The sequence below is a fragment of the Macaca mulatta genome, chromosome 16, assembly GCF_049350105.2.
Source record: "Macaca mulatta isolate MMU2019108-1 chromosome 16, T2T-MMU8v2.0, whole genome shotgun sequence".
Lineage (NCBI taxonomy): Eukaryota > Metazoa > Chordata > Mammalia > Primates > Cercopithecidae > Macaca > Macaca mulatta.
The window spans coordinates 69169367-69192328 of NC_133421.1; the positions used below are offsets into that span (position 1 = coordinate 69169367).

Sequence of the window (22962 nt, forward strand, 5' to 3'; positions counted from 1 at the left end):
ATGGAGACGGGGTTTCACCATGTTGACAAGGCTGGTCTCAAACTCCTGACCTCAGGTGATCCGCCTGCCTTGGCCTCCCAAAGTGCTGGGATGACAGGCATGAGCCTCCAAATTCTTTTATTTGTTTGAATACGTTTTTTAAATGTTTAAATTGTGGTAAAAAACACATAATACAAAACTTACTCTCTCAATGTTCAAGAGTACAGTTTAGGCCGGGCGTAGTGGCTCAAGCCTGTCATCCCAGTGCTGTGGGAGGCCGAGGTGGGCGGATCACCTGAGGTCAGGAGTTCAAGACCAGCCTTGTCAACATGGTGAAACCCCATCTCTACTAAAAAATACAAAAATTAGCTGGGCGTTGTGGCAGGCGCCTGTAATCCCAGCTACTCGGGAGGCTGAGGTTGCAGTGAGCCGGGATCACACCATGGCACTCCAGCCTGGGCAAAAGAGTGAGACTCTGTCTCTAAAAGAAAAAAAAAAAGTATAGTTCAGTGGTATTAACTATATGCACATGGTTGTATAGTAGATCCCTAGAAGTTTTTCATCTTGCAAAACTAAAACTCTACACCCATTGACAACTGCCTGTTCCCCACTCCCTCCAGCCCCTGACCACCACCACTCTATGTTGTTTTCATGATTTTGACTATTCTGAGTCTCATATAAGTGGTCACACAGTATCTGTCTTTTTGTGGCTGGCTTAATCCACTCAGTATAATGTCTTCAAGTCTCATTCATGTTGTAGCAGATGTCAGGATTTCCTTCTTTCAAGGCTGAATAACTTTCTATTGTATGGATGGACCACATTTTCTTTCTTTCTTTTTTTTTTTTGAGATGGAGTCTCGCTCTGTTGCCCAGGCTGGAGTGCAGTGATGCAATCTCGGCTCACTGCAAGCTCCGCCTCCTGGGTTCACACCATTCTCCTGCCTCAGCCTCCCGAGTAGCTGGGACTACAGGTGCCCAGTACCATGCCCAGCTAATTTTTTTTTTTTTGGTATTTTTAGTAGAGACGGGGTTTCACAGTGTTAGCCAGGATGGTATCAATATCCTGACCTCATGATCCACCTGCCTTGGCCTCCCAAAGTGCTGGGATTACAGGCGTGAGCCACCGCGCCGGGCCAATGGACCACATTTTCTTTTCTTTTTTGTTTGAGATGGTGTCTCACTCTGTCACCCAGGCTGGAGTGCAGTGGTGCCATCCCGGCTCACTGCAAACCTCCGCCTCCCGGGTTAAAGCAATTCTCATGCCTCAGTCTCCTGAGTAGCTGGGATTACAGGCGCCCACCACCATGCCCGGCTACTTTTTGTATTTTTTGTCAAGATGGGTTTTCGCCATGTTGCCCAGGCTGGTCTCGAACTCCTGGGATCAAGTGATCCTCCTGCCTCAGCCTCCCAAAGTGCTGGGATTATAGGAGTGTGCCACCATGCCCAGCCTTTTAAAAAAATATTTTATACTGTATATATTTTATCTTTCACTGTACCTTTTGTTCAGATATGTCTAGATATACAAATACCATTGTGGTGCCATTGTCTACAGCATTCAGTAAAGAAACATACTGCATGGGTTTGCAGCCTAGGAGCAATAGGTTATACTACAGAGCCTACGGGTGTAGCAGGCTATGCTGTGTAAATTTGTGTGAGTTCACTCTATGATATTTGTACAATGACAGAATCACCTGATGTTAAGTGTTGCATGACTGTAACAGTCCCCACCTTATACCATGTCTCTTCTAGGCCAAATTCCCCTCCCCAGAGCAGACCCCTAGCACTCCACAGCAGGATCACAAGCTGGTCTCTGGTCCCAGACCCTGCGGATCCTTGTCGACGCTTCCAGTCTCAATCACTTCCCGATGGTTTGAATGTGAAGTCAACAATCCACTGGACAGTTTGCACTTACTATTTCCAGGGCTTTTGCAGTTAAAAGTGTCTTCAGGTTCCCCGATCTTCCTGCAGATCCCCCTGCAGTCAGAGGCTGAGTCTGTCCCTTCTCCCAGCAGCAGCTGGGTACAGGATGTAACATCAGTCTCTGCCTGCTGGGCAGAAGCCACAGCTGCAACGCGCTTTCAGAAAAAATGGGCCAGGCCAAAGGAGCTCCCTGTCAGTGCTTTTCAGTGTTTCCAGCACAAAGATAAAATTACACTTCCATAGGAGTACACAAACTAAAAATAAAATTTAAAGAAAGCTATCTAGTTCTGTATCATTTTCCCCATGGTCGGGTCCCGTTCGGGTCACTGGACATGCACTGAAATCGCTTATGAACAGCTGCTTGGTTCTGCCTCGCCTGGAGTTTAAGGCTCTGAGCATCCCCAGCCCTCTGTGATGGCCCCAGGAGAGCCAGGCAAACAAGGATACTTGTGGCAGTTTGGCTGAGGGTGAAGATGAAGTCGTCAGTTCTTTCCTCCAGGCATGAGCAGGGATCTTCCTTAGGTTTTTCTTCCACAAGCCCCTAGCTAGCTTAGAGTAGGCATAGCACCTCAAGGGCAGGGCAAGGAAATGCTGTGCCATTTCCTTAGGATCCTGGGGGCGGGAGAAAAAGTCAATTGACAAAGAATGCTTGTCACCATGTCATGTCAGCAGCTCTTTTCCTGGTGCTTCCCAATCCTGAGTCACTTCCTGTTTCTAAGTTCCTCCAAGATGTCATTAACTGTAGGGAGGAGAAATTTATAAGTAATGACACGTAGGGAGGAGAAATTTATAAGTAATGACACTAATTCTTGCTTACATACAAGGTGAGATGATTCTTTTCACATGAGCCTAGTCATAGTCATGATCCAGAAGTTCTAAATCCATATTTCATTTATTTATTTATTTATTTATTTATTTATTTATTTATTTATTTTGAGATGGAGTCTCACTCTGTCACCCAGGCTGGAGTGCAGTGGTGCGATCTCGGCCACTGCAACCTCCACCCTCCCGCCCCAGGTTCAAGCAATTCTCTTGCCTCAGCCTCCCGAGTAGCTGGGATTTCAGGCACCTTCCACTGCACCCAGCTAATTTTTGTATTTTTAGTAGAGACGGGGTTTCGCCATCTTGGCTAGGCTGGTCTTGGAACTCCTGACCTCGTGATCCACCTGCCTCAGCCTCCTAAAGTGCTGGGATTACAGGCATGAGCCACCCCTCCCAGCCACTAAATTCATTATTTCATGATGAAACAGGAAAAGTTCCCTTGTCCCCTTGCAGGGTGTGCGATGGCGGAGTGGCTCACTTCTTCAGTGCCCTGCTGCTCAAACCTCAAACTTCTAGGGGAGCATACAGATGGGCAGGCTGTGGGGCTCTGACCCCAAGGCAGTGTCTAGGGGTGAATGTTTATAACTGAAGCCCCAGTGGGCGTATGTTACAGTGTGTGCTTTTAGTTTTGCTCTTTTAGTTTAGCCGTCTATAGGCGGCTTGTGTTAGCTCAGTTAGCCCTCCGCCTTATTGCAAGGACAGAGGGCTTTCTGTATCCCAAGGTTCTTGCCTTAGCGTACTGGAAGAATTGGACCACACGTGGGCTTGGAGAATGAGTGCAAGGTTTTATTGAGTGGAAGTAGCTTTCAGCAGATGGGGGAGCCAGAAGGGAGACGGTCTTCCCCTGGAGTCCGGCCGCTTGGCGGCCTGGGCTCTCCTCTGACTGCCCAGGCCAAACTCCACGTTATTTTGCTTCTGCAGGTCGGTGGCCTGCCAGCGCACCGGTGCCTGTTGGTGTGTTCCTCTGGACATCCAGCTGCCTGCGTCTGCCTACTAGGGTCTAGGGGATGGGGGCGGAGCGTTTGGGCAGGAAATGCCAGTCCTCACCTAGGTCCGTGGGGGTGGAGCCCTAGTCAGGAACCATGCCCTCCTCTATGCAGCACTTCCCTTACCCCCTTCCGTATCATTTAAAGGAACCACCTCTTCCCTTTCCAGCACTCCCATATCCAAGATATTTTGAAACATATGCTTAACATCTAGTCAGGGATGGCACACTCTTCCATCAACCCTGCCCCAACCTCAAAATCACTGATAAGATTATTTGGCTGAACCCAAAGGAGTCCCTGGATCCTCTACGTAGGCCTCCCCTCCAGGCAGCCAGCAGTCATTCTGAGCTGACTGATGAGATGAAACTCACATGCTATACCAGGTCTAAACCTTCTTGAACAGAGGAGGTAATTCAAAACAATTCTCTTTCCCCTTTTATTTTGGCTACTTCAAACCATTTTTTTTTTTTTTTTTTTTTTGAGATGGAGTCTCACTCTGTTGCCCAGGCTGGAGTGCAGTGGTGTGATCTCTACTCACTGCAAGCTCCGCCTCCTGGGTTCACGCCATTCTCCTGCCTCAGCCTTCCCAGTAGCTGCGACTACAGGAGCCTGCCAACACTCCTGGCTAATTTTTTTGTATTTTTAGTAGAGACAGGGTTTCACTGTGTTAGCCAGGATGGTCTCGATCTCCTGGCCTTGTGATCCGCCCACCTCGACCTCCCAAAGTGCTGGGATTACAGGCGTGAGACACCATGCCCAGCCTACTTCAATTTTTAAAAAATGAGTGGTTTTCAAACTATAATGTACCTAAGAATCACCAGATAATTTGGGGGTAATGCAACTATTCTGCATCTTTCTGGTTTGGTTACTTAACTGTATGCATTTCTAACTATACAACAGTTTTACTCCATGTAAATTATATCTTAATAAAAGGTTGTGTTTTTTTTTTTTTTTTTTTTTTGTGAGACGGAGTCTCGCTCTGTCGCCCAGGCTGGAGTGCAGTGGCCGGATCTCAGCTCACTGCAAGCTCCGCCTCCCGGGTTCACGCCATTCTCCTGCCTCAGCCTCCCGAGTAGCTGGGACTACAGGCGCCCGCCACCTCGCCCGGCTAGTTTTTTTTTGTATTTTTTAGTAGAGACGGAGTTTCACCGGGTTAGCCAGGATGGTCTCGATCTCCTGACCTCATGATCCGCCCGTCTCGGCCTCCCAAAGTGCTGGGATTACAGGCTTGAGCCACCGCGCCCGGCCTTTTTTTTTTTTTTTTGAGATAGAGTCTGGCTCTGTCGCCCAGGCTGGAGTGCAGTGGCGCGATCTTGGCTCACTGCAAGCTCCGCCTCCCGGGTTCACGCCATTCTCCTGCCTCAGCCTCCTGAGTAGCTGGGACTACAGGCGCCCACCACCGCGCCCGGCTAATTTTTTGTATTTTTAGTAGAGATGGGGTTTCACCGTGGTCTCGACCTCCTGACCTCATGAACCGCCCGCCTTGGCCTCCCAAAGTGCTGGGATTACAGGCGTGAGCCACCGCGCCTGGCTAATAAAAGATTTTTTAAAAATGAATCGCCCAGAGAACTTGTTAGTTCTGATTATTTAGGTCTGCAATGGATCTAAGGAATATACACAGACAGACAGACACACACACACACACATATACAGAGAGAGAGACAGACAGGGTTTCGCTCTCGCTCTGTCATCCAGGGTGGCGTGCAGTGGTGCAACCACGGCTCACTGCAGCCTCCACCTCGGCGGTCAACCGATCTTCCTGCCTCAGCCTCCCAAGGAGCTCAGACTACAGGTGAGTACTACCATGCCCAGCTAGTTTTTTCCTTTTTTTTTATACAGACAGGGTCTCACTATGTTGCCCAGACTAGGAATCTATATATCTGTATCTCTCTCTCTCTCTCTCTCTCTCTCTATATATATATATATATGCATGTATATATAGTATTTAGAGACGGAGTCTTGCTCTGTTGTCCAGGCTGGAGTGCAGTGGCACAATCTCGGCTCATTATAAGCTCCGCCTCCTGGGTTCACACCATTCTCCTGCCTCAGCCTCCCAAGTAGCTGGGACTACAGGCGCCCACCACCACGGCCGGCTAATTTTTTTGCATTTTTAGTAGAGACGGGGTTTCACTGTGTTAGCCAGGATGGTCTCGATCTCCTGAACTCGTGATCCGCCCGCCTCGGCCTAAAAATCTATATTTTAATAGCATTCCTGTTACTTCTAACAAGTAGTCCTATGGTCCAATGGTTACATTTTGAGAAAGTATTGTAATAGACAGATACAAGGTCCACCCAGCAAAGATGCCCCCAAACCCTTGTGAGCACCCGCTAACAGCTGCTTCTGGACCCTCCTCTTGCAAGAACAAAGGATACTGGATTGTACAGACCTGGATTCTGTTCCCAACTTTGCCTCCACTTCCATGTTCTTCATGCCCCTGTGTAACCTGCTTCCAACGGGAGATATCTAAAGGAAACAAACCCTAAAAGTATCATATAAGCCCTTAAAACCTTAAAAACAGTTTTCAAACTCTGTGTAGCAAAGAAAACATATTTGATGCCAGTACCTTTTTCAGGTATTAGTCTCCATACTGATTTATCTGCCAAAGAATCTGCTTTCAAAACTAACAGATCCAGAGTGATTTAACTGCTCCAATAGCTTTCAAACAGCTCACAAGTTCATTACCAAATATGGTTGGCTGACCAGTCTACAATCTGCGCTGCTGAGGGTGAGCTGTTCATGACCTACCAGTCAGCTATCCCGTGTCTGAAGGAACAAAAGGGCATTGCTGTTTCCTTCTCAGGAGGTGGATTAGGCTTTCCAATGACACTGCTAACTCTGCTGCCGCAAAGGGTCCCTTGCAGAAGGCGCTCCAGGAAAGGCCTCCAGAACCGAGGGATGTCAAGGGTGCATTCCCAGCTTCTGAGCTTAGACCCCAGCCTCCCCCACCAGGCTACCTATATTCTCCAGATTGCGACGCCACAAATATGCTGACCTATTTAGCCACAGTAGTCCCAGAAGAGCTTCAAATCAGCTCTGAAAAAAGGCATCTTTTACGCCCAAACCTTTAGTTGGAAATTTCTCTGCTCAAGTATTCCCACCAAGATCAACTTACAGGTGAAATGTATGAGGAAGAGATTTTCATATTAGGTTTCCTGTGTATATCACTAAGCTCTTGGGTATTATTTTATATGAATAGGGTAAAATCCTCAACATGACATTTCCTGGCAGCTGATTTTCAGTTGGTTTCGAATTCTGAGAAAGGAAGCACAAACCACAAAAGAATCTTCAAAACTGTATTTGGAATTGACAAAATCTTCCTAGAGACAAGGCCCTGAGCACAGAGTCTGTCTCCACCATGAAAGTTTTACATAAGCTGTACAGAACAAAATTAGCAATGAGTGATCTTTGGCACTAGAACAGGTGATTCCTTAGCTGTTCATGCAATATCCAAACTGCACACCACATGACATTAGATTGCTGGTTAACCATTTAATTTTACATTTAAATTATCTTAAAAGGCTGGAAGTCCTAGCTAAGTTTTCGATATCAATATGCTACCCACGTCATAACACTTAGTGCCTGAGGTAGAGATTTCTGTAAGATATTTTTGAAAACACAATTGAGAGTATAATACAGAAAAACATTTTAAATCTTGGAAGCATATAGCCTGGTTCAACAAGCCAAATCTGAAATGCAGAACTAGTACCTTTTGAGTCTCACTCCGTCACCCAAGCTGGAGTGCAGTGGTGCAATCTCAGCTCACTGCAACCTCTACCTCCCAGGTTCAAGAGATTCTCATCTCATGCCTTAGTCTCCCAAGTACCTAGGATTACAGGCACGTGCCACCATACCTAATTTTTATATTTTTAGTAGAGACAGTTTTGCCACGTTGGCCAGGCTGGTCTCGAACTCCTGACCTCATGTGATCCACCTGCCTTGGCCTCCTAAAGTGTTGGGATTACAGGCATGAGCCACCACACCCAGCCAGAACTATTACTTATCTCTGCAGAAACTGCACTGGTGCACTTTTTTCCTTTTTTTTTTTGGCGACAGTCTTACTCTGTCGCCCAGGCTGGGGTGCAGTAGCACAATCTTGGCTCACAGCAACCTCTGCCTTCTGGGTTCAAGGAATTCTCATGCCTCAACATCCCGAGTAGCTGGGACGTGCACCTCCATGACCAGCTAAATTCTGTATTTTTAGTAGAGGGGGTTTTACCATGTTGGCCAGGCTTATTTCAAACTCCTGACCTCTAGTGATCCACCCACCTCAGCCTCTCAAAGTGCTGGGATTACAGGCGTTAGCCACCACACCAGCCGAGAACTTTCTTTTATTTGGACTCCTGGATTTTAGAATACCATGGTTTCTTTTTAAAAAAAACAAAAAAAAGTACGATTATTAACGTTAATAACACAGGAACCAAACTCACTTAATATCATTATTAAAAACAGGCTGGGCACAGTGGCTCATGCCTGTAATCCCAGCACCTTGGGAGGCTGTGACAGGAGGATTGCTTGGGTCCAGGAGTTTGAGACCAGCCTGGGCAACACAGAGATCCCTGTCTCTACAAAGAATACAAAAATTAGCAAGGTGTGGTGGTGAGCACTTGCAGCCCAGCTACTTGGGAGGCTGAAGTGGGAGGACTGCTTGAGCCCAGGAGGTCCAGGCTGTAGTGAGTTGAGATTATGCCGCTGCACTCCAGCCTAGGCAACAGATCCTTTCTCAAAACAAACTCCAAAAAACAAAACCAAACATCGATAGAACTACATAGGGACAACAGCAAATACAAATCTTTATTTTATTTTATTTTTTATTTTATTTTTTTTTGAGGCGGAGTCTCGCTCTGTCGCCCAGGCTGGAGTGCAGTGGCCGCATCTCGGCTCACTGCAAGCTCCGCCTCCCGGATTTACGCCATTCTCCTGCCTCAGCCTCCTGAGTAGCTGGGACTACAGGCGCCCGCCACCTCGCCCGGCTAGTTTTTTGTATTTTTTAGTAGAGACGGGGTTTCACTGTGTTAGCCAGGATGGTCTCGATCTCCTGACCTCGTGATCCGCCCGTCTCGGCCTCCCAAAGTGCTGGGATTACAGGCTTGAGCCACCGCGCCCGGCCAAATACAAATCTTTAAACTCTTCATGATGTGGTCGGAATGAGTACAATTATGCAATTCAATGATTCCAACATTTGATGGTGACTGTCAATTATTACATATTTATTATATATAGATGAGTTTAAATTTTATTTCCAAACTGCATGCCAGGACTTTGTTATTATTATTTTTGAGAGAGAGATTCACTCGTTGCCCAGGCTGGAGTGCAATGACGCAATCTCGGCTCACTGCAACCTCCACCTCCTGGGATCAAGCGATTCTCGTCTCAGCCCCCTGAGTAGCTGGGACTACAGGCACCCACCACCACGCCCGGCTAATTTTTGTTATTTTTAGTAGAGATGGGGTTTCACCATGTTGGCCAGGCTGGTCTCAAACTCCTGACCTCATGATCCGCCCGCCTTGGCCTCCCAAAGTGCTGCAATTACAGGCGTGAGCCACCACTCCTGGCCAAAACCTTTGATTTTTAAAAAGGCGTTTCTTGAAGTATCTTATTAAACATTTGATTTGAAGGAAACTGTGCATGTCTAACATTCTTGCCTTTTACAGAAAGCTGGCTAGCCAAAAACGTATCATCAACTATTGATGTTATTTTTAGAAGTGGACTGTCTCTTAAATGAGACAGAAAGCATGAAGTATGGACTTGTACAAGCTGAACGAGTAAATCATGGGTGTAACTGATAACAAATTAAGTCTATTCTTGGTATAAACTGCTAGAGTGTTTCAGACCATCACTGATGTCTGTGATAAACAGCACCAAGTGTCACAGTCCAACTTGTTTTTTAAGCGCCAAGTTCAAACAAGTGACCAATAATGGTTGGTCCTTGAACACCTTTTACCAGAGGCCTTTTCTAACCACTTCGTAACACTTTTGAGAGGTACATGGCTCCTGAACCTTGGAAAAGTAAAGTGATCTGCCTAATTTCATATCATGAATAAATGAGTTAATGAAGTACCTAATACTGATTTTTTTCCCCTTTAAAGATACAGATGTCCTTCCAAAAAAAAAAACACATTATGTGGAAGTCCAAAACTGAGAATCATTCTGGATGGCAAAGTTCATTTGTATCAAGAGTAAATAATTCTATAGACATTAGTCGAGGAAAATCCCCAGAAAAACTGACTTAAAATGATGTAACATACTTGTGGCTTTAAATGAACACATAAAGAAATAGGCAAAACTAAATAAGCAAAAACAAAGCCACAAAATGAACATTAACATTTCTTTAGGGGAAAATGCTATCTAATTTTCCCCTCAAGTTTGAATTAACCAAAAAAAAAAAAAAAAAGCGTATTTCTTTTACAAATCTCTTCTGAATAACGGGTTTTAAGAAGAGCAGGCCGGGCACGGTGGCTCACGCCTGTAATCCCAGCACTTTGGGAAGCTGAGGTGGGCAGATCACAAGGTCAGGAGTTCAAGACCAGCCTGGCCAACATGGTGAAGCCCTGTCTCTACTAAAAATACAAAAAAAATTAGCCGGGTATGATGACGGCGCCTGTAATCCTAGCTGCTCGGGAGGCTGAGGCAGGAGAATCGCTTGAACCCAGGAGGCGGAGGTTGCAGTGAGCTGAAATCACGCCACTGCATTCCAGCCTGGGCGACAAGAGCAAGACTCCGTCTTAAGAGAAAAATGAAGAGCAAAGGACACACCACATCTGCATAAATCAAAGTGTGTTAAGGAACATAATCATGTTGATTGTATCCTGATTCTAGCAGGTGAAGGACTAAGAACTCAACTTATATTTGGAGTAGAAGCAAGTGTCATGATGGAGCATGTCTTATATGGCAATTCAAAACAGTATGATTCTGATGGGGTGGGGAACTAAATGTTGGACAGGCTTTTTATACAAACCCCACCTGCATGTTTCAGAACAATATTCTTAGAGATTCAATGCAGACCCCACCAATGGGTTAGGCAGACATGAATAGGCTCATTTTCTTTTTTTTTTTTGAGACAGAGTCTCACTCTGTCTTCCAGGCTGGAGTGAAATGGTGTGATCTCAGCTCACTGCAACCTCTGCCTCCTGGGTTCAAGCAATTCTTCTGCCTCAACCTCCCAAGTAGGTGGGATTACAGGAGTCCACCCAGCACGCCTGGCTAATTTTTGTATTTTTAGTAGAGACGGAGTTTCACCATGTTGGCCAGTCTGGTCTTGAACTCCTGACCTCAGGTGATCCGCCAGCCTGGGCCTCCTAAAATGCTGGGATTACAGGCATGAGCCACCACGCCTGGCCCATTTTCTTAATGTAAGTTCACAATATGTCATTAGGGGAAAATGACTTTGGCAAACTCATATGCTTTAAAGGCAGAAAGATATGTACTAAGAAGGCAGTTAGAGCTAGAAAATTCTTGACATAATTACAACTTTAGCAAGAGAATAAAAATAGATTTTAAAAGTGTGTGCATGTGGGGAGGTGACAGAGTATCTTTATATGTACTTTAAGAAGCTGACGAGTTATCCAGACACAAAAGGTAACATTCTCATCAGAACAGGCCAAGATGAAACACCAGGGGCACTCTTCATAGAAACTAAGTGGATGCTTCTGGCGCCAAATGTCTTTGCCTGGTTCTTCCTGGCATTTCTGCTTGACTCCTTCCCTCTGTATCATTCTCAAATCCCCAACCTTTCCACTGGCAAAACCACTGTCTTCTCCCTCAGGCTCTGAATAGATAACACAAATGTATGGACATGTTTTGTCCTTCAATTAAAAAACCTGCTTGAAGCTCCATTGACGTAAGAATTAACTGGTAGTTCTTTATCTTACCTAGGCTTATGTATTCAAAATTTTGCCTGTTTTCTTGGAATTATATGAATTTCCTTATTAAGCATTTGATTTGAAGGAAGCTGTGCATGTCTATTAATTACCCATGATATACATGTGTATTACTTTCTGAAACTTCTCCTTCAGTCTCCTTTGAGTTTAATTTTTGCTTAAGATGTTTAGAGTTCCTGAGGTGCTTCTCTGGGCTAAAATTTAAAGTTTTTTGTTTTTTTTTTTAAAAGCAAATAAAAGTAAATGAATGGCTAAAAGATAAGGCTAAATTTTCTAGGCTGGGTATGGTGGCTCATGCCTATAATACTAACACTTTGAGAGGCTGAGGCGGGAGGATCACTTGAACCCAAAAGTTCAGGACCAGCCTGGGCAACATAGTGAGACCTCATCTCTACAAAAAAAATTTTTTTAAAAAGAATTAGCCGAGTATGGTGGCACGTGCCTGTAGTCCCAGCTAATCAGGGGGCTGAGGTAGAATGATCGCTTGAGCCTGGGAGGCAGAGGCTGCAGTGAGCTGAGATCATGCTGCTGCACTCCAGCCTGGGTGAAAGAGGGAGACCCTGTCTCAAAAAAAATTTCCTTAAGTTTATTTTCTTGGTGGGGGTAGGAATGCAATGGAGAAACAAAGAAAAACACTGCACAAAGGGTGCAGTGTTCTAGTGTTCATCTAAATAATGGAGAACTGGCATTTTACAATTAAGATATAAAAAATATTCATACTTTCAGAATTTCCAAGTCAGAGGTGGCTTACAATAGCTTTCGTTAGAAAAGGGTGAGACGCACAAATAAAATGCTCCCTGGTGGAACGAAGGCCCCTTTAAACCTTTACCAAGCTCTTTCTCAGAAGCTCACAAAATTTAAGACAATGAGAACATGATGAGAAAGCAAAGCTCTGCAACATAAGGTTGAAAATGACGATAAAAGACTGCGATAAAAGACTAGTGGGATGAACATGAATGCTTGTCAGTGACAAACACATTATGCCTACAAGGAATAAATACTGCATTTCTCTTTAGGTCTATTTACAGAGGACTCCATGACCTTTCAGGTATAAACCTCCACTGGCAGAATATGTTTAATCACAAAAGTTCTGTGGTAAATTATAAAAAATAAGAAATTTGGATTTAAGCCTTCTGCCATTTCCAATACAAGTAGCTTTGAGTATTCTTGGTTGACAAAGGAATGTTTGCATTTCTAATGTTAACAAAGAAAATATCCACCACTGGCTTCTTAACCAGAGGGAGAGAAGCGGGCAGGTTTCTGGATAGAGGTTTAAGGCAAATCAAACAGGTTCACAACTAAGCATCCTATTAGGGATTCCAGGCATGGCTTTGTTTTCTGAGGGACAGCTCCACATCATCTCAAGCCAGGTTTTCCACATTGCTACCAAACTGGGGACACATTTCTGTATCAGGCTTTTGAAAGAACTTTAAGTTATATACACACACCGTCAAAGCATATACTGGTGATGCTTGATATTTAAATGAATCCTACAGTGAATCATTTATTTCCTTTGAAAATAAGGTTTTCAAAAACTGGCTACAACTCTGATTGCATGAATGAGATTCAAAGATTTCTCATGTAAAAGAAAGATCTCAACCTCCTTATACTGTGAACTCGCTTTCCAAGACTAAAAACTGGTATCTCCTCTTCAGTCTCCTTACACATCTGAAATCATTCCTGCAATATGAGAGGCACTTTTATTAGGTGTAGCATCTATTAAAAACTCTAAAGCCAGGGTAGAATTTGCTGAACAAAGTAATAGCACTAGCCTAATAGGCATTACTTATAAGGACTTTTCCCCCTTTAATATAAAAGTATAACTACAGCAGTTCAATGTACAAATACAAAAAAAGTTCTCATACTAAAAAAAAAGTACCATAATACTGTACATACAAAAACTGTTCAACAAGAATGATTTAAATATGCCTGTTCTTCTCCAGATCTGGAAGACACAAATGTAAAGTTCTGCAACTGTATTATTGCTAAGAACATGTGCCCAGGAACACTGTGTTTCCGTTTCTCCCCCTCAGCCCAGCCCCGCCTCCAGAGTCCCCTGAGCTTGGATCATGAGCCAACAGCATCCCTGAAGATAACCAGAGCCAAATGTTTACTCAATGGAAGTCATTATTCAGTGAGCTGCTGCTTACCATAAACTATGAAAAGCACAGGTTTTAAGCCCGCCAGGATTAAATCCAGACGGAGGTCTTCCCATCCCCTGATTTGCTACTGGCAGTGCTTTTGTTGGACCCAGCTTTGGACCCCACTTTGGCCTTCTTCTCCCGGGGGCCATGAGGGTTGTTTTGGTGACTGTAGGCCTGAATTGCCAGATCCAAGCGTTCCTGAGCCATCCTGATCTCCCGCTGCAGAGCCTCCAGGTCAGCTGGGAGGTTCTCTTCATGGCTGCCATACTGCTGTTCCTGGGCTGTGTTGGCCTTGTTTTGCTTGTAGGCGATCTTAGCATTGGATAGTTCGGTGTACTGGATTTGATCTGGTTTGACAGCAATGTTATAGCCAGGGGGAGCAGATGGTGTATTCCAAGTGAAAGGATAATTATAAGCACCCGGATCCTCAAGTTCCCTCCTTTTACTGTTTAGTGAGTCTCGAATGGTCCCAAACCCTAAATGAAGCATCTCCCAAATGTTAAGCAAGAGGCAAAGGCCTGTAACACCATACATTATCAGAAGGAAGATGGTCTTTTCAGTGGGTCTAGAAATAAAGCAGTCTATCTTATGAGGGCAAGGAAGTCTGCTGCACACATAAAACGGGTGGACTTGGAAGCCATATAGAAAATACTGCCCTATCAGAAAACCCACCTCAAACACGGTCCTTGCCAGCAACTGCAGCACATAGATTTTCATGAGCCCATCTTCCCGAATCCGTCGTCGGCCATCATGCTTAGGTTTGGGTTGGCTCTGCTCTTTATTTTCTTTATCACTTTCTAACTCCATCTCTGGATACATCATAGGATCCTCTTCGTTATCCTCCTCTGTTTCTTCCAGAGCCCGGTGTTGTTTCCAGCGCATTGCATAGGGCTTGCTCCGAGCCGCCTTCTTGTCTGCTTCACCGTGCTCCATTTTGGCAATCTTGTGGATAGCATAACCCAGGTACATCACAGAGGGAGTTGCCACCAGGATGATCTGGAACACCCAGAAGCGTACATGGGAGAGGGGTGCAAACGCATCATAGCAGACATTCTCGCAGCCCGGCTGTTCTGTGTTGCACACAAATTTGCTTTGCTCATCATAATAGATGGATTCTCCTCCTACAGCTGTAAGGACAATCCGGAAGACAATCAGAACAGTGAGCCAGATCTTCCCCACAAATGTGGAATGGTTGTGAATCTCCTCTAGCAGGCGAGTCAGGAAGCTCCAACTCATGGTGATTGAATTGGTATGCCCTGATAAAAGTGGAAAAATACCAAAAGAAAATCAACAAATATATTAAATCTTAATTTAATTATTAATTTATGATATCTCTAGGAACTACTACTTTGAATACTTGAAATCTAACTTCAAGGTTCACAGTGGAACAAATGTTAGAATAAACAGCATCTCGGTTGGGTGCGATGGCTCACGCCTGTAATCCCAGCTCTTTGGGAGGCCAAGGCAGGCAGATTACTTGAGGTCAGGAGTTAAAGACCAGCCTGGTCAACATGGTGAAACTCCGTCTCTATAAAAATACAAAAATTGGCCGGGCGCGGTGGCTCACGCCTGTAATCCCTGCACTTTGGGAGGCCGAGGCGGGCGAATCACGAGGTCAGGAGATCGAGACCATCCTGGCTAACACGGTGAAACCCCGTCTCTACTAAAATACAAAAAATTAGCCGGGCGCGGTGGCGGGCGCCTGTAGTCCCAGCTACTCGGGAGGCTGAGGCAGGAGAATGGCGCGAACCTGGGAGGCGGAGCTTGCAGTGAGCCGAGATGGTGCCACTGCACTCCAGCCTGGGCGACAGAGTGAAGACTCCGCCTCAAAAAAAAAAAAAAAAAAATACAAAAATTACCCGGGCACGGTGGTGTGTGCCTGTAATCCCAGCTGCTCAGGAGGCTGAGGCAGGAGAATCACTTGAACAGAGCAAGACTCCATCTCAAAAAAAAAAGAATAAATAGCATCTCACTCTCCACTATCTTCAGGCAGGTCAATTCACCTCAGTCAACACCTGTTGGCCCTACAAGGTCCTAGAGAGTATGGATTACTTTCACATCTCCTCTGGTTTGAAAGGTAAACTTGTAGCTACTATTTATCAAGATGTATTTCTCAGACCTCGGTTCTTTTTTTTTTTTTTTTTTTTTTTTGAGACAGTTTCCCTCTTTCACCCAGGCTGCAGTGCAGTGGCGTGATCTTGGCTCACTGCAACCTCTGCCTCCTGTGCTCAAGTGATTCTTGTGCCTCAGCCTCCGAGTAGCTGGGATTACAGGCATGCACCACCATTTTTGTATTTTTAGTAGAGATGAGGTTTCACCATGTTGGCCAGGCTGGTCTCGAACTCCTGACCACAGGTGATCCTCCTGCCTTGGCCTCTCAAAGTGCTGGGATTACAGGTGTGAGCCACCATGCCTGGCCATACCCAGGTTCTTTACACATACTATTATTTCATGAGACCTTCAGAATTTTGTGAGATAGAGATTAAAAAAACACACAGGTATAGTTATTCGGTCCAATCACAGAAAAACCACCACGGAGAACATGAAGGGGACACCTTGGCTAGACTCCACTGTGAAGGGGTGACTTATTAGGAAACTTAAATTTTAGACAAGTGCTAAAAGGGATTAAGAAGATGGTACAGCTACAAACTGCTGGCAATCATTAAGAACTAAAAAGACGAAGGGAACTAGGAAGATCTTCCCTAGCTAGACTGTATAGCATACCAGATTTTGGTTTCACTTAGAAACCCACAGTGAATGGTTTTGCAATAAATATTATACCCCTTTACTATATAACAGAATCTACAAATTATACTTCTGTACCTTATTTATGGCAGACATTAAAAAATGATTGCCAAACTGAATTGTGAGGACATTAAATTCAATCAACAGCAAATCCACTTAAAATAGCATTTTAAAGGATAGTTTCTTTCTGAGATTCCCAGATCTACATCCAGGATCCAGGTAAAAAAACACCTAAATGAGGTAATATATGGGAAATCCCTAATAGAACCCCAACACAAAGTAGACTTAACTTTTAACTTGTCTTCCTCCCTCTCCCAGTTTACTTCTGCAGATTACAGATGATTTGTCAGCACCACCTAAGTTTAAATACACTTTACCTGTTGTCCAGAGCTTCTGTTACCCAAAATTTTCTTAGAGAAATGATGTTTTGATTGCAATTTTTCCAGATTGCCTCTGGAAAGGAAAAAGAAAAGAGCAGGTCATAAGCTTCCTGCCACAGAAAACAATGAATCACTAAAATGCTATTTTCAGAAAGAAACAAAGTTTTCTATGTACCATAAAAATCAATGAGAATAAGATGGAAACAGGCTTCAGTTTGAATACCAGTTTTCTCCTCCCATACAGGTGGCAGGAGAAACTATGTAACAGGTGACCTAAAGATTCTTAAGTCACCAGTCCAAGAATATACAACAGGAAGATGAGTCAGTAGTAAAAGCATGAAGCAGATGAACTCTGGCACCTATAGGAAAAAGCCAAAGCAGAAGAATTGCAGCAAACTGAAAGTGGGTCACTAAAGGTCTTGCAAAAACCTTCACCCCGTCTGCTGTATTCCCTGAAGCAGCCAATACGCCTCTCAGGGGGATTTAAGCAGCTAACCAGGAGCAAGCTGTTTAGCTAAAACACCCAACAGCTGGCTCTCAGTCACAGGAACACCAGTCTCCATAGGAGGTGATTTACAGATACAACTGCTCACAAAAAGTCACAGAAAGAAAACACCTGTATCCGTACTGGATTAAACAGCAAAACAGAAAAGTTTCCAAGATGAATTATGCTCATTATCAAGCTCTGGCAACTCTGCATACCTCTGGCCAAATGTCATCCGTAAGGCGAGAAAATAAATTTAAAACAATTCCTGAATGTTATGTGTTTATAGTAAATTAAAAGAGTGCTTTGTTTTGTTGTTTAAAGATACAGGGAAAAAAAAACTGGAACAATTTCCAAAGGACCAATGGGGAAAAAAAAGTGCAGGCATGAAGCTGCATAAAGATTTGCATATAAGCCTGGGCAATATAGTGAGACCCTATCTTTCCAAATTTTAAAAAAATTAGCTGGGTGTGGTGGCAGTGGTGGCCAATGCAGTCTAACCTGGTAGACAGAACAACACCCTCTTACACACACACACAAGCACACACAGACACACATGGCCCAGCACAGTGGCTCAGGCCTGTAATCCCAGGACTTGGGGAGGCCAAGGAGGGGGGATCACTTGAGTTCAGGAGTTTGAGATCAGCCTGGGCAACATGTGAAACCCAGTCTTCACCAAACAACAACAACAACAACATCCCCCAAAATTAGCATGGTGATGAACACCTGTGGTCCCAGCTACTCGGGAGGCTCAAGTGAAAGAATCACTTGAGCCCAAGAGGTAGAGGTTGCAGTGAGTTGTGATCGTGTCACTGCACTTCAGCCTAGGTGACAGCGAAACCTCAAAAAATAAATAAACAAAGAAGCAAAAAGATTTACATATGAAGAATCCAGGCCAGGCGTGGTGGCTCATGCCTGTAATCCCAGCACTTTGGGAAGCCGAGGTGGGTGGATCACCTCAAGTCGGGAGTTCAAGACCAGCCTGACCAACATGAAGAAACCTTGTCTCTACTAACTAAAAATACAAAATCAGCCAGGTGTGGTGGTGCATGCCTGTAATCCCAGCTATTTGGGAGGCTGAGGGAGGAGAATCGCTTGAACCTGGGAGGTGGAGGTGGCAGTGAGCTGAGATCGCACCATTGCCCTCCAGCCTGGGCAACAAGAGCAAAACTCCATCTCAAAACAAAACAAAACAAACAAAAGAATCCAGCTGAGCATGATGGCTCACACCTGTAATCTCAGCACTTTGAAAGGCTGAGGAAGGAGGATCACTTGAAACTGGGAGCTCAAGACTGCAATGAGCTATGATCATACCACTGCACTCCTGCCTGGGCAAAAGAGGGAGACTCTAACACAATAGAATTTCCAGTATAGCTCCCATGTCTAGTCCTGCTTCCCAACTGAGCTTACCACCTCTTTTCTCATTGAATATACAAGTTATAGAACCTCAAAACAAGAAGTAAATAATATAAAATCTTTAAACGGTGATTTAAGCCAGGTTTCCAACACAGAACTCCATGATTCCATCCACAAATTCTCTGCAGGCTCAGATTTTCCCTAAAGCCTGAAATTTCTATTTGTTCCAATAAGCCAAAATTATGAAAATACAATTAGTTAGAACTTATCTGTTATATCTCCATCCACAAAGATAAATGTGTATCTTTTTTTTTGAGACAGAGTCTCGCTTTGTCAGCCAGGCTAGAGTGCAGTGGCACGATCTTGGCTCACTGCAAGCTCCGCCTCCCAGGTTCATGCCATTCTCCCGCCTCAGCATCCCGAGTAGCTGGGACTACAGGTGCCCGCCACCACACCCGGCTAAATTTTTTGTATATTTTAGTAGAAACTGGGTTTCACCGTGTTAGCCAGGATGGTCTCGATCTCCTGACTTCATGATCCGCCTGCCTTGGAGCTCACTGCAACCTCCACCTCCCAAAGTGCTGGGATCGCAGGCATGAGCCACTACGCCCGGCTGATTTTTGTATTTTTAGCAGAGACGGGGTTTTCACCATGTTGGCCAGGCTGGTTTTGAACTCCTGACCTCAGGTAATCTGCCTGCCTCGGCCTCCCAAAGTGCTGGGATTACAGGCATGAGTCACTGAACCTGGCCTTTTTTTTTTTTTTTTTTTTTTTTTTTTTTTTTTTTTGGAGACAAGGTCTCTTTGTTATCCAGGCTGGAGTGCGGCGACACGATCTCAGCTCACTGCAGCCTCAACCTCCCCAGATTCAGGTGATCCTCTCACCTGAGCTTCCCAAATACCTGAGACCACAGTTGCATGCCACCATGCCTGGCTAATTTTTGTATTTTTTGTAGAGAAGAGGTTTTGCCATGTTACCCAGGCTGGTTCTCAACTCCTGGGCTCAAGTGATCTGCCTGCCTCGGCCTTCCAAAGTACTAAGATTACGAGCATGAGCCACTGTGCCCGGTCTTTCTCTTAATATAACTCTGTGGGGAAAAAAATAGGCCGGGCGCGCTGGCTCACGCCTGTAATCCCAGCACCTTGGGAGGCTGAGGCGGGTGGATCACCTGAGGTCGGGAGTTTGAGACTGGCCTGGCTAACATGGTGAAACCCTGTCTCTACTAAAAACACAAAATTAGTCGGGCATGGTGGTGCGTGCCCATAATCCCAGCTACTCGGGAGAATGAGGCAGGAGAATGGCTTGTACCCGGGAGGCGGATGTTGCAGTGAGCCAAGATCGTGCCATTGCACTCCACCTGGGAAAGAGCAAAACTCCATCTCAAAAAAAAAAGAAAAAAAAAAACCCGGCTGGGTGCGGTGGCTCACGCCTGTAATCCCAGCACTTTGGGAGGCTGAGGCGGATGGATCACCAGGTCAGGATACCGAGACCAGTCTGGCCAACATGGTGAAACCGTGTCTCTACTAAAAACACAAAAAAATTAGCCGGGTGTGGTGGCACACACCTGTAGTCCCAGCTACTCAGGAGGCTGAGGCAGGAGAACGGCTTGAAGTAGGGAGGCAGAGGTTGCAGTGAGTCGAGACTGCGCCACTGCACTCCAGCCTGACAACAGAGCAAGACTCTGTCTCAAAAAACAAAACAAAACAAAACGCCCATAACATTAAAACCCATGTATGCCTATTGTTCCATTATTGGAACGCTAAGCATGTGGGAGTTATTTATATCCTACTTCTCAAGATCATTGCCAAGGTCTGATTTTTTCAAATTCAAAAAATTGCAATCTCAGACATAAATGGGTTAAAAGAAACAAACACACAAAAAACCCCATAATCACAGCTACTTACAAATGTTTTGGTTTTCCTTATGTCCTTCTAGTCTTTATCTAAATGAATACTCTTTCCAAAAAACATTAATTTACAAAGGGATCTAGTAGTAAAAATGAACTTTATTTTTTTTTGAGACAGAGTCTGGCTCTGTAGCCCAGGCTGGAGTGCAGTGGCACAATCTCGGCTCACTGCAAGCTCCACCTCGCAGGTTCATGCCATTCTCTTGCCTCAGCCTCCCGAGTAGCTGGGACTACAGGCGCCCACCACCACGCCCGGCTAATTTTTTGTATTTTTAGTAGAGACGGGGTTTCACCGTGTTAGCCAGGTTGGTCTCGATCTCCTGACCTCGTGATCTGCCCGCCTTGGCCTTCCAAAGTGCTGGGATTACAGGCGTGAGTCACCATGCCTGGCTTTCTCTTTTTTTTTTTAAATTGAGACAGAGTCTCACTGTCGCCCAGGCTGGAGTTCTGTGGCACAATTTCAGCTCACTGCACCCTCCACCTCCCAGGTTCACACCATTCTCCTGCCTCAGCCTCCCGAAGAGCTGGGACTATAGGCATGCGCAACCACGCCCGGCTAATTTTTGGTATTTTTAGTAGAGACAGAGTTTCACCATGTTAGCCAGGATGGTCTCCATCTCCTGACCTCGTGTTCTGCCCGCCTCAGCCTCCCAAAGTGCTGGGATTACAGGCGTGAGCCACCATGCCCAGCCAAACTTCTCTTACACTTGTTTACTATTTGTATTTCTTTTTGTGTAAATATGTTTACCAACTTAACTCCAACATCTCACAAAATGGGTGATGAGCAACTAACCTTCCTTCCTTCCTTCTCCTTTCCTCCTTCTCTTTTTTTTTTTTTTTTTTTTGAGACAAGTCTCTCTCTGTTGCCTAGGCTGGAGCGCAGTACCACGATCTCAGCTGACTGCAGCTCTGTCTCCCAGGTTCAAGCAATTCTCCTGTCTTAGCCTCCCGAGTAGCTGGGACTACAGGCGCACACCACCATGCCAAGCTAATTTTTGTATTTTTAGCAGAGACGGGGTTTCACCCCGTTGGCCAGTCTGGTCTTCAACTCCTGACCCTCAGGAGATCCGCCCGCCTCTGCCTCCCAAAGTGCTGGGATTACAGGTGTGTCACTGCACCCAGCCACAACTGTCTTTCTAAAATAAAGAACCATGGGCTTCCTAAAATGAATGGCAGTATCACCACTGTTTTTACCCGTCGAGTCAGTAAGTTTTTCTTTGATACTCTTCCCTTTCCTCTCCTTCCAAGTTACTTTTTTTTTTTTTTTGACAAGAGTCTCTGTCGCCCAGGCTGCAGCACAGTACTGCGATCGCTGCAGCCTTCATCTCCCGGATTCAAGCAATTCTCCTGCCTTAGCCTCCCGAGTAGCTGGGACTAAAGGTGCACACTACCATGCCCAACCAATTTGTGTTATTTTTAGGAGAGATGAGGTTTCGCCATGTTGGCCAGCCTGGTCTCCAACTCCTGACCTCAGGTGATTCACCCATCTCGGCCTCCCAAAGTGCTGGGATTACAAGCGTGAGCCACCATGCCTGGCCACAAGTTATCCATTCTTACTCTCAGTGAAATGTCAAATAATTCCTGGGGGATGACTGTGGTCTGGGAAACATTTTGAAAACATTAGTCCTCATTTCTGTAATGGGTCACTCATTCTCTAGGCAAGCCCTCTCCCCAGCAGCTATGTATTAACAAAGCATTAAGGATTGGCTTACAATGTTACAGAGTACAATACTCCACCAGAGAAATTAAGATCATTTCAAGAAGCAGAAGGCAGGTTCTGGAATTAACATTTCTAAATAGAATATGTCACTACCAATTGTGGTCTCACTGTGAAAAAAAGCCGGTTCTTGCTCCGCTGAAGTTTCCTTTCTCCTGAACCATAATTATTATTATTATTATTATTTGAGACAGAGTCTTGCTCTGTCTCCCAGGCTGGAGTGCAGTGGCATGATCTCAGCTCACTGCAAGCTCTGCCTCCCGGGTTCACGCCATTCTCCTGCCTCAGCCTCCCGAGACTATAGGCGCCCGCCACCATGCCCAGCTAATTTTTTTATTTTTAGTGGAGACGTGGCCTCACCATGTTAGCCAGGATGGTCTCAATCTCCTGACCTTGTGATCCACCCACCTCAGCCTCCCAAAGTGCTGGGATTACAGGCATGAGCCACCGCACCCAGCCCTGAACCATTATTTTATCTACTTTTTTCTTGAATGGCTTCTTAAATTATTTTTTTAAAGAATGCTGCAATTCATGGAAGCCCATAATTCAAAAGGATTCACTCACTCACACACAAAAAACCCTGGAGATCTGCAGAGGGGCCCCTCAGTCTTCAGAACTGATCAGTGCACAAGTGAGGAAATGGTC

The 22962-nt window shown here is 45.1% G+C and overlaps 2 protein-coding genes across 11 annotated transcripts in view; one reads left to right on the plus strand and one right to left on the minus strand.

Annotated features, from left to right (window-relative positions):
* CCDC103 (coiled-coil domain containing 103) overlaps window positions 1–22962 on the plus strand; it is a 144803-nt gene that overhangs the window by 37011 nt on the left and 84830 nt on the right. The window lies entirely within an intron of this gene.
* Window positions 6988–22962, minus strand: part of GJC1 (gap junction protein gamma 1) — a 33099-nt gene continuing 17124 nt past the window's right edge. For 2 of the 10 annotated variants that reach the window (XM_077969461.1, XM_028835703.2), the window contains exons 2-4: window positions 16852–16927; window positions 12199–14985; window positions 6988–7441 (exon numbers count right to left, since the gene is read on the minus strand). In XM_077969461.1, coding sequence (XP_077825587.1) covers window positions 13775–14965 — 1191 coding nt within the window. In that variant the 5' untranslated portion in view covers window positions 14966–14985; window positions 16852–16927 and the 3' untranslated portion in view covers window positions 6988–7441; window positions 12199–13774. 10 annotated transcript variants of the gene reach the window in all.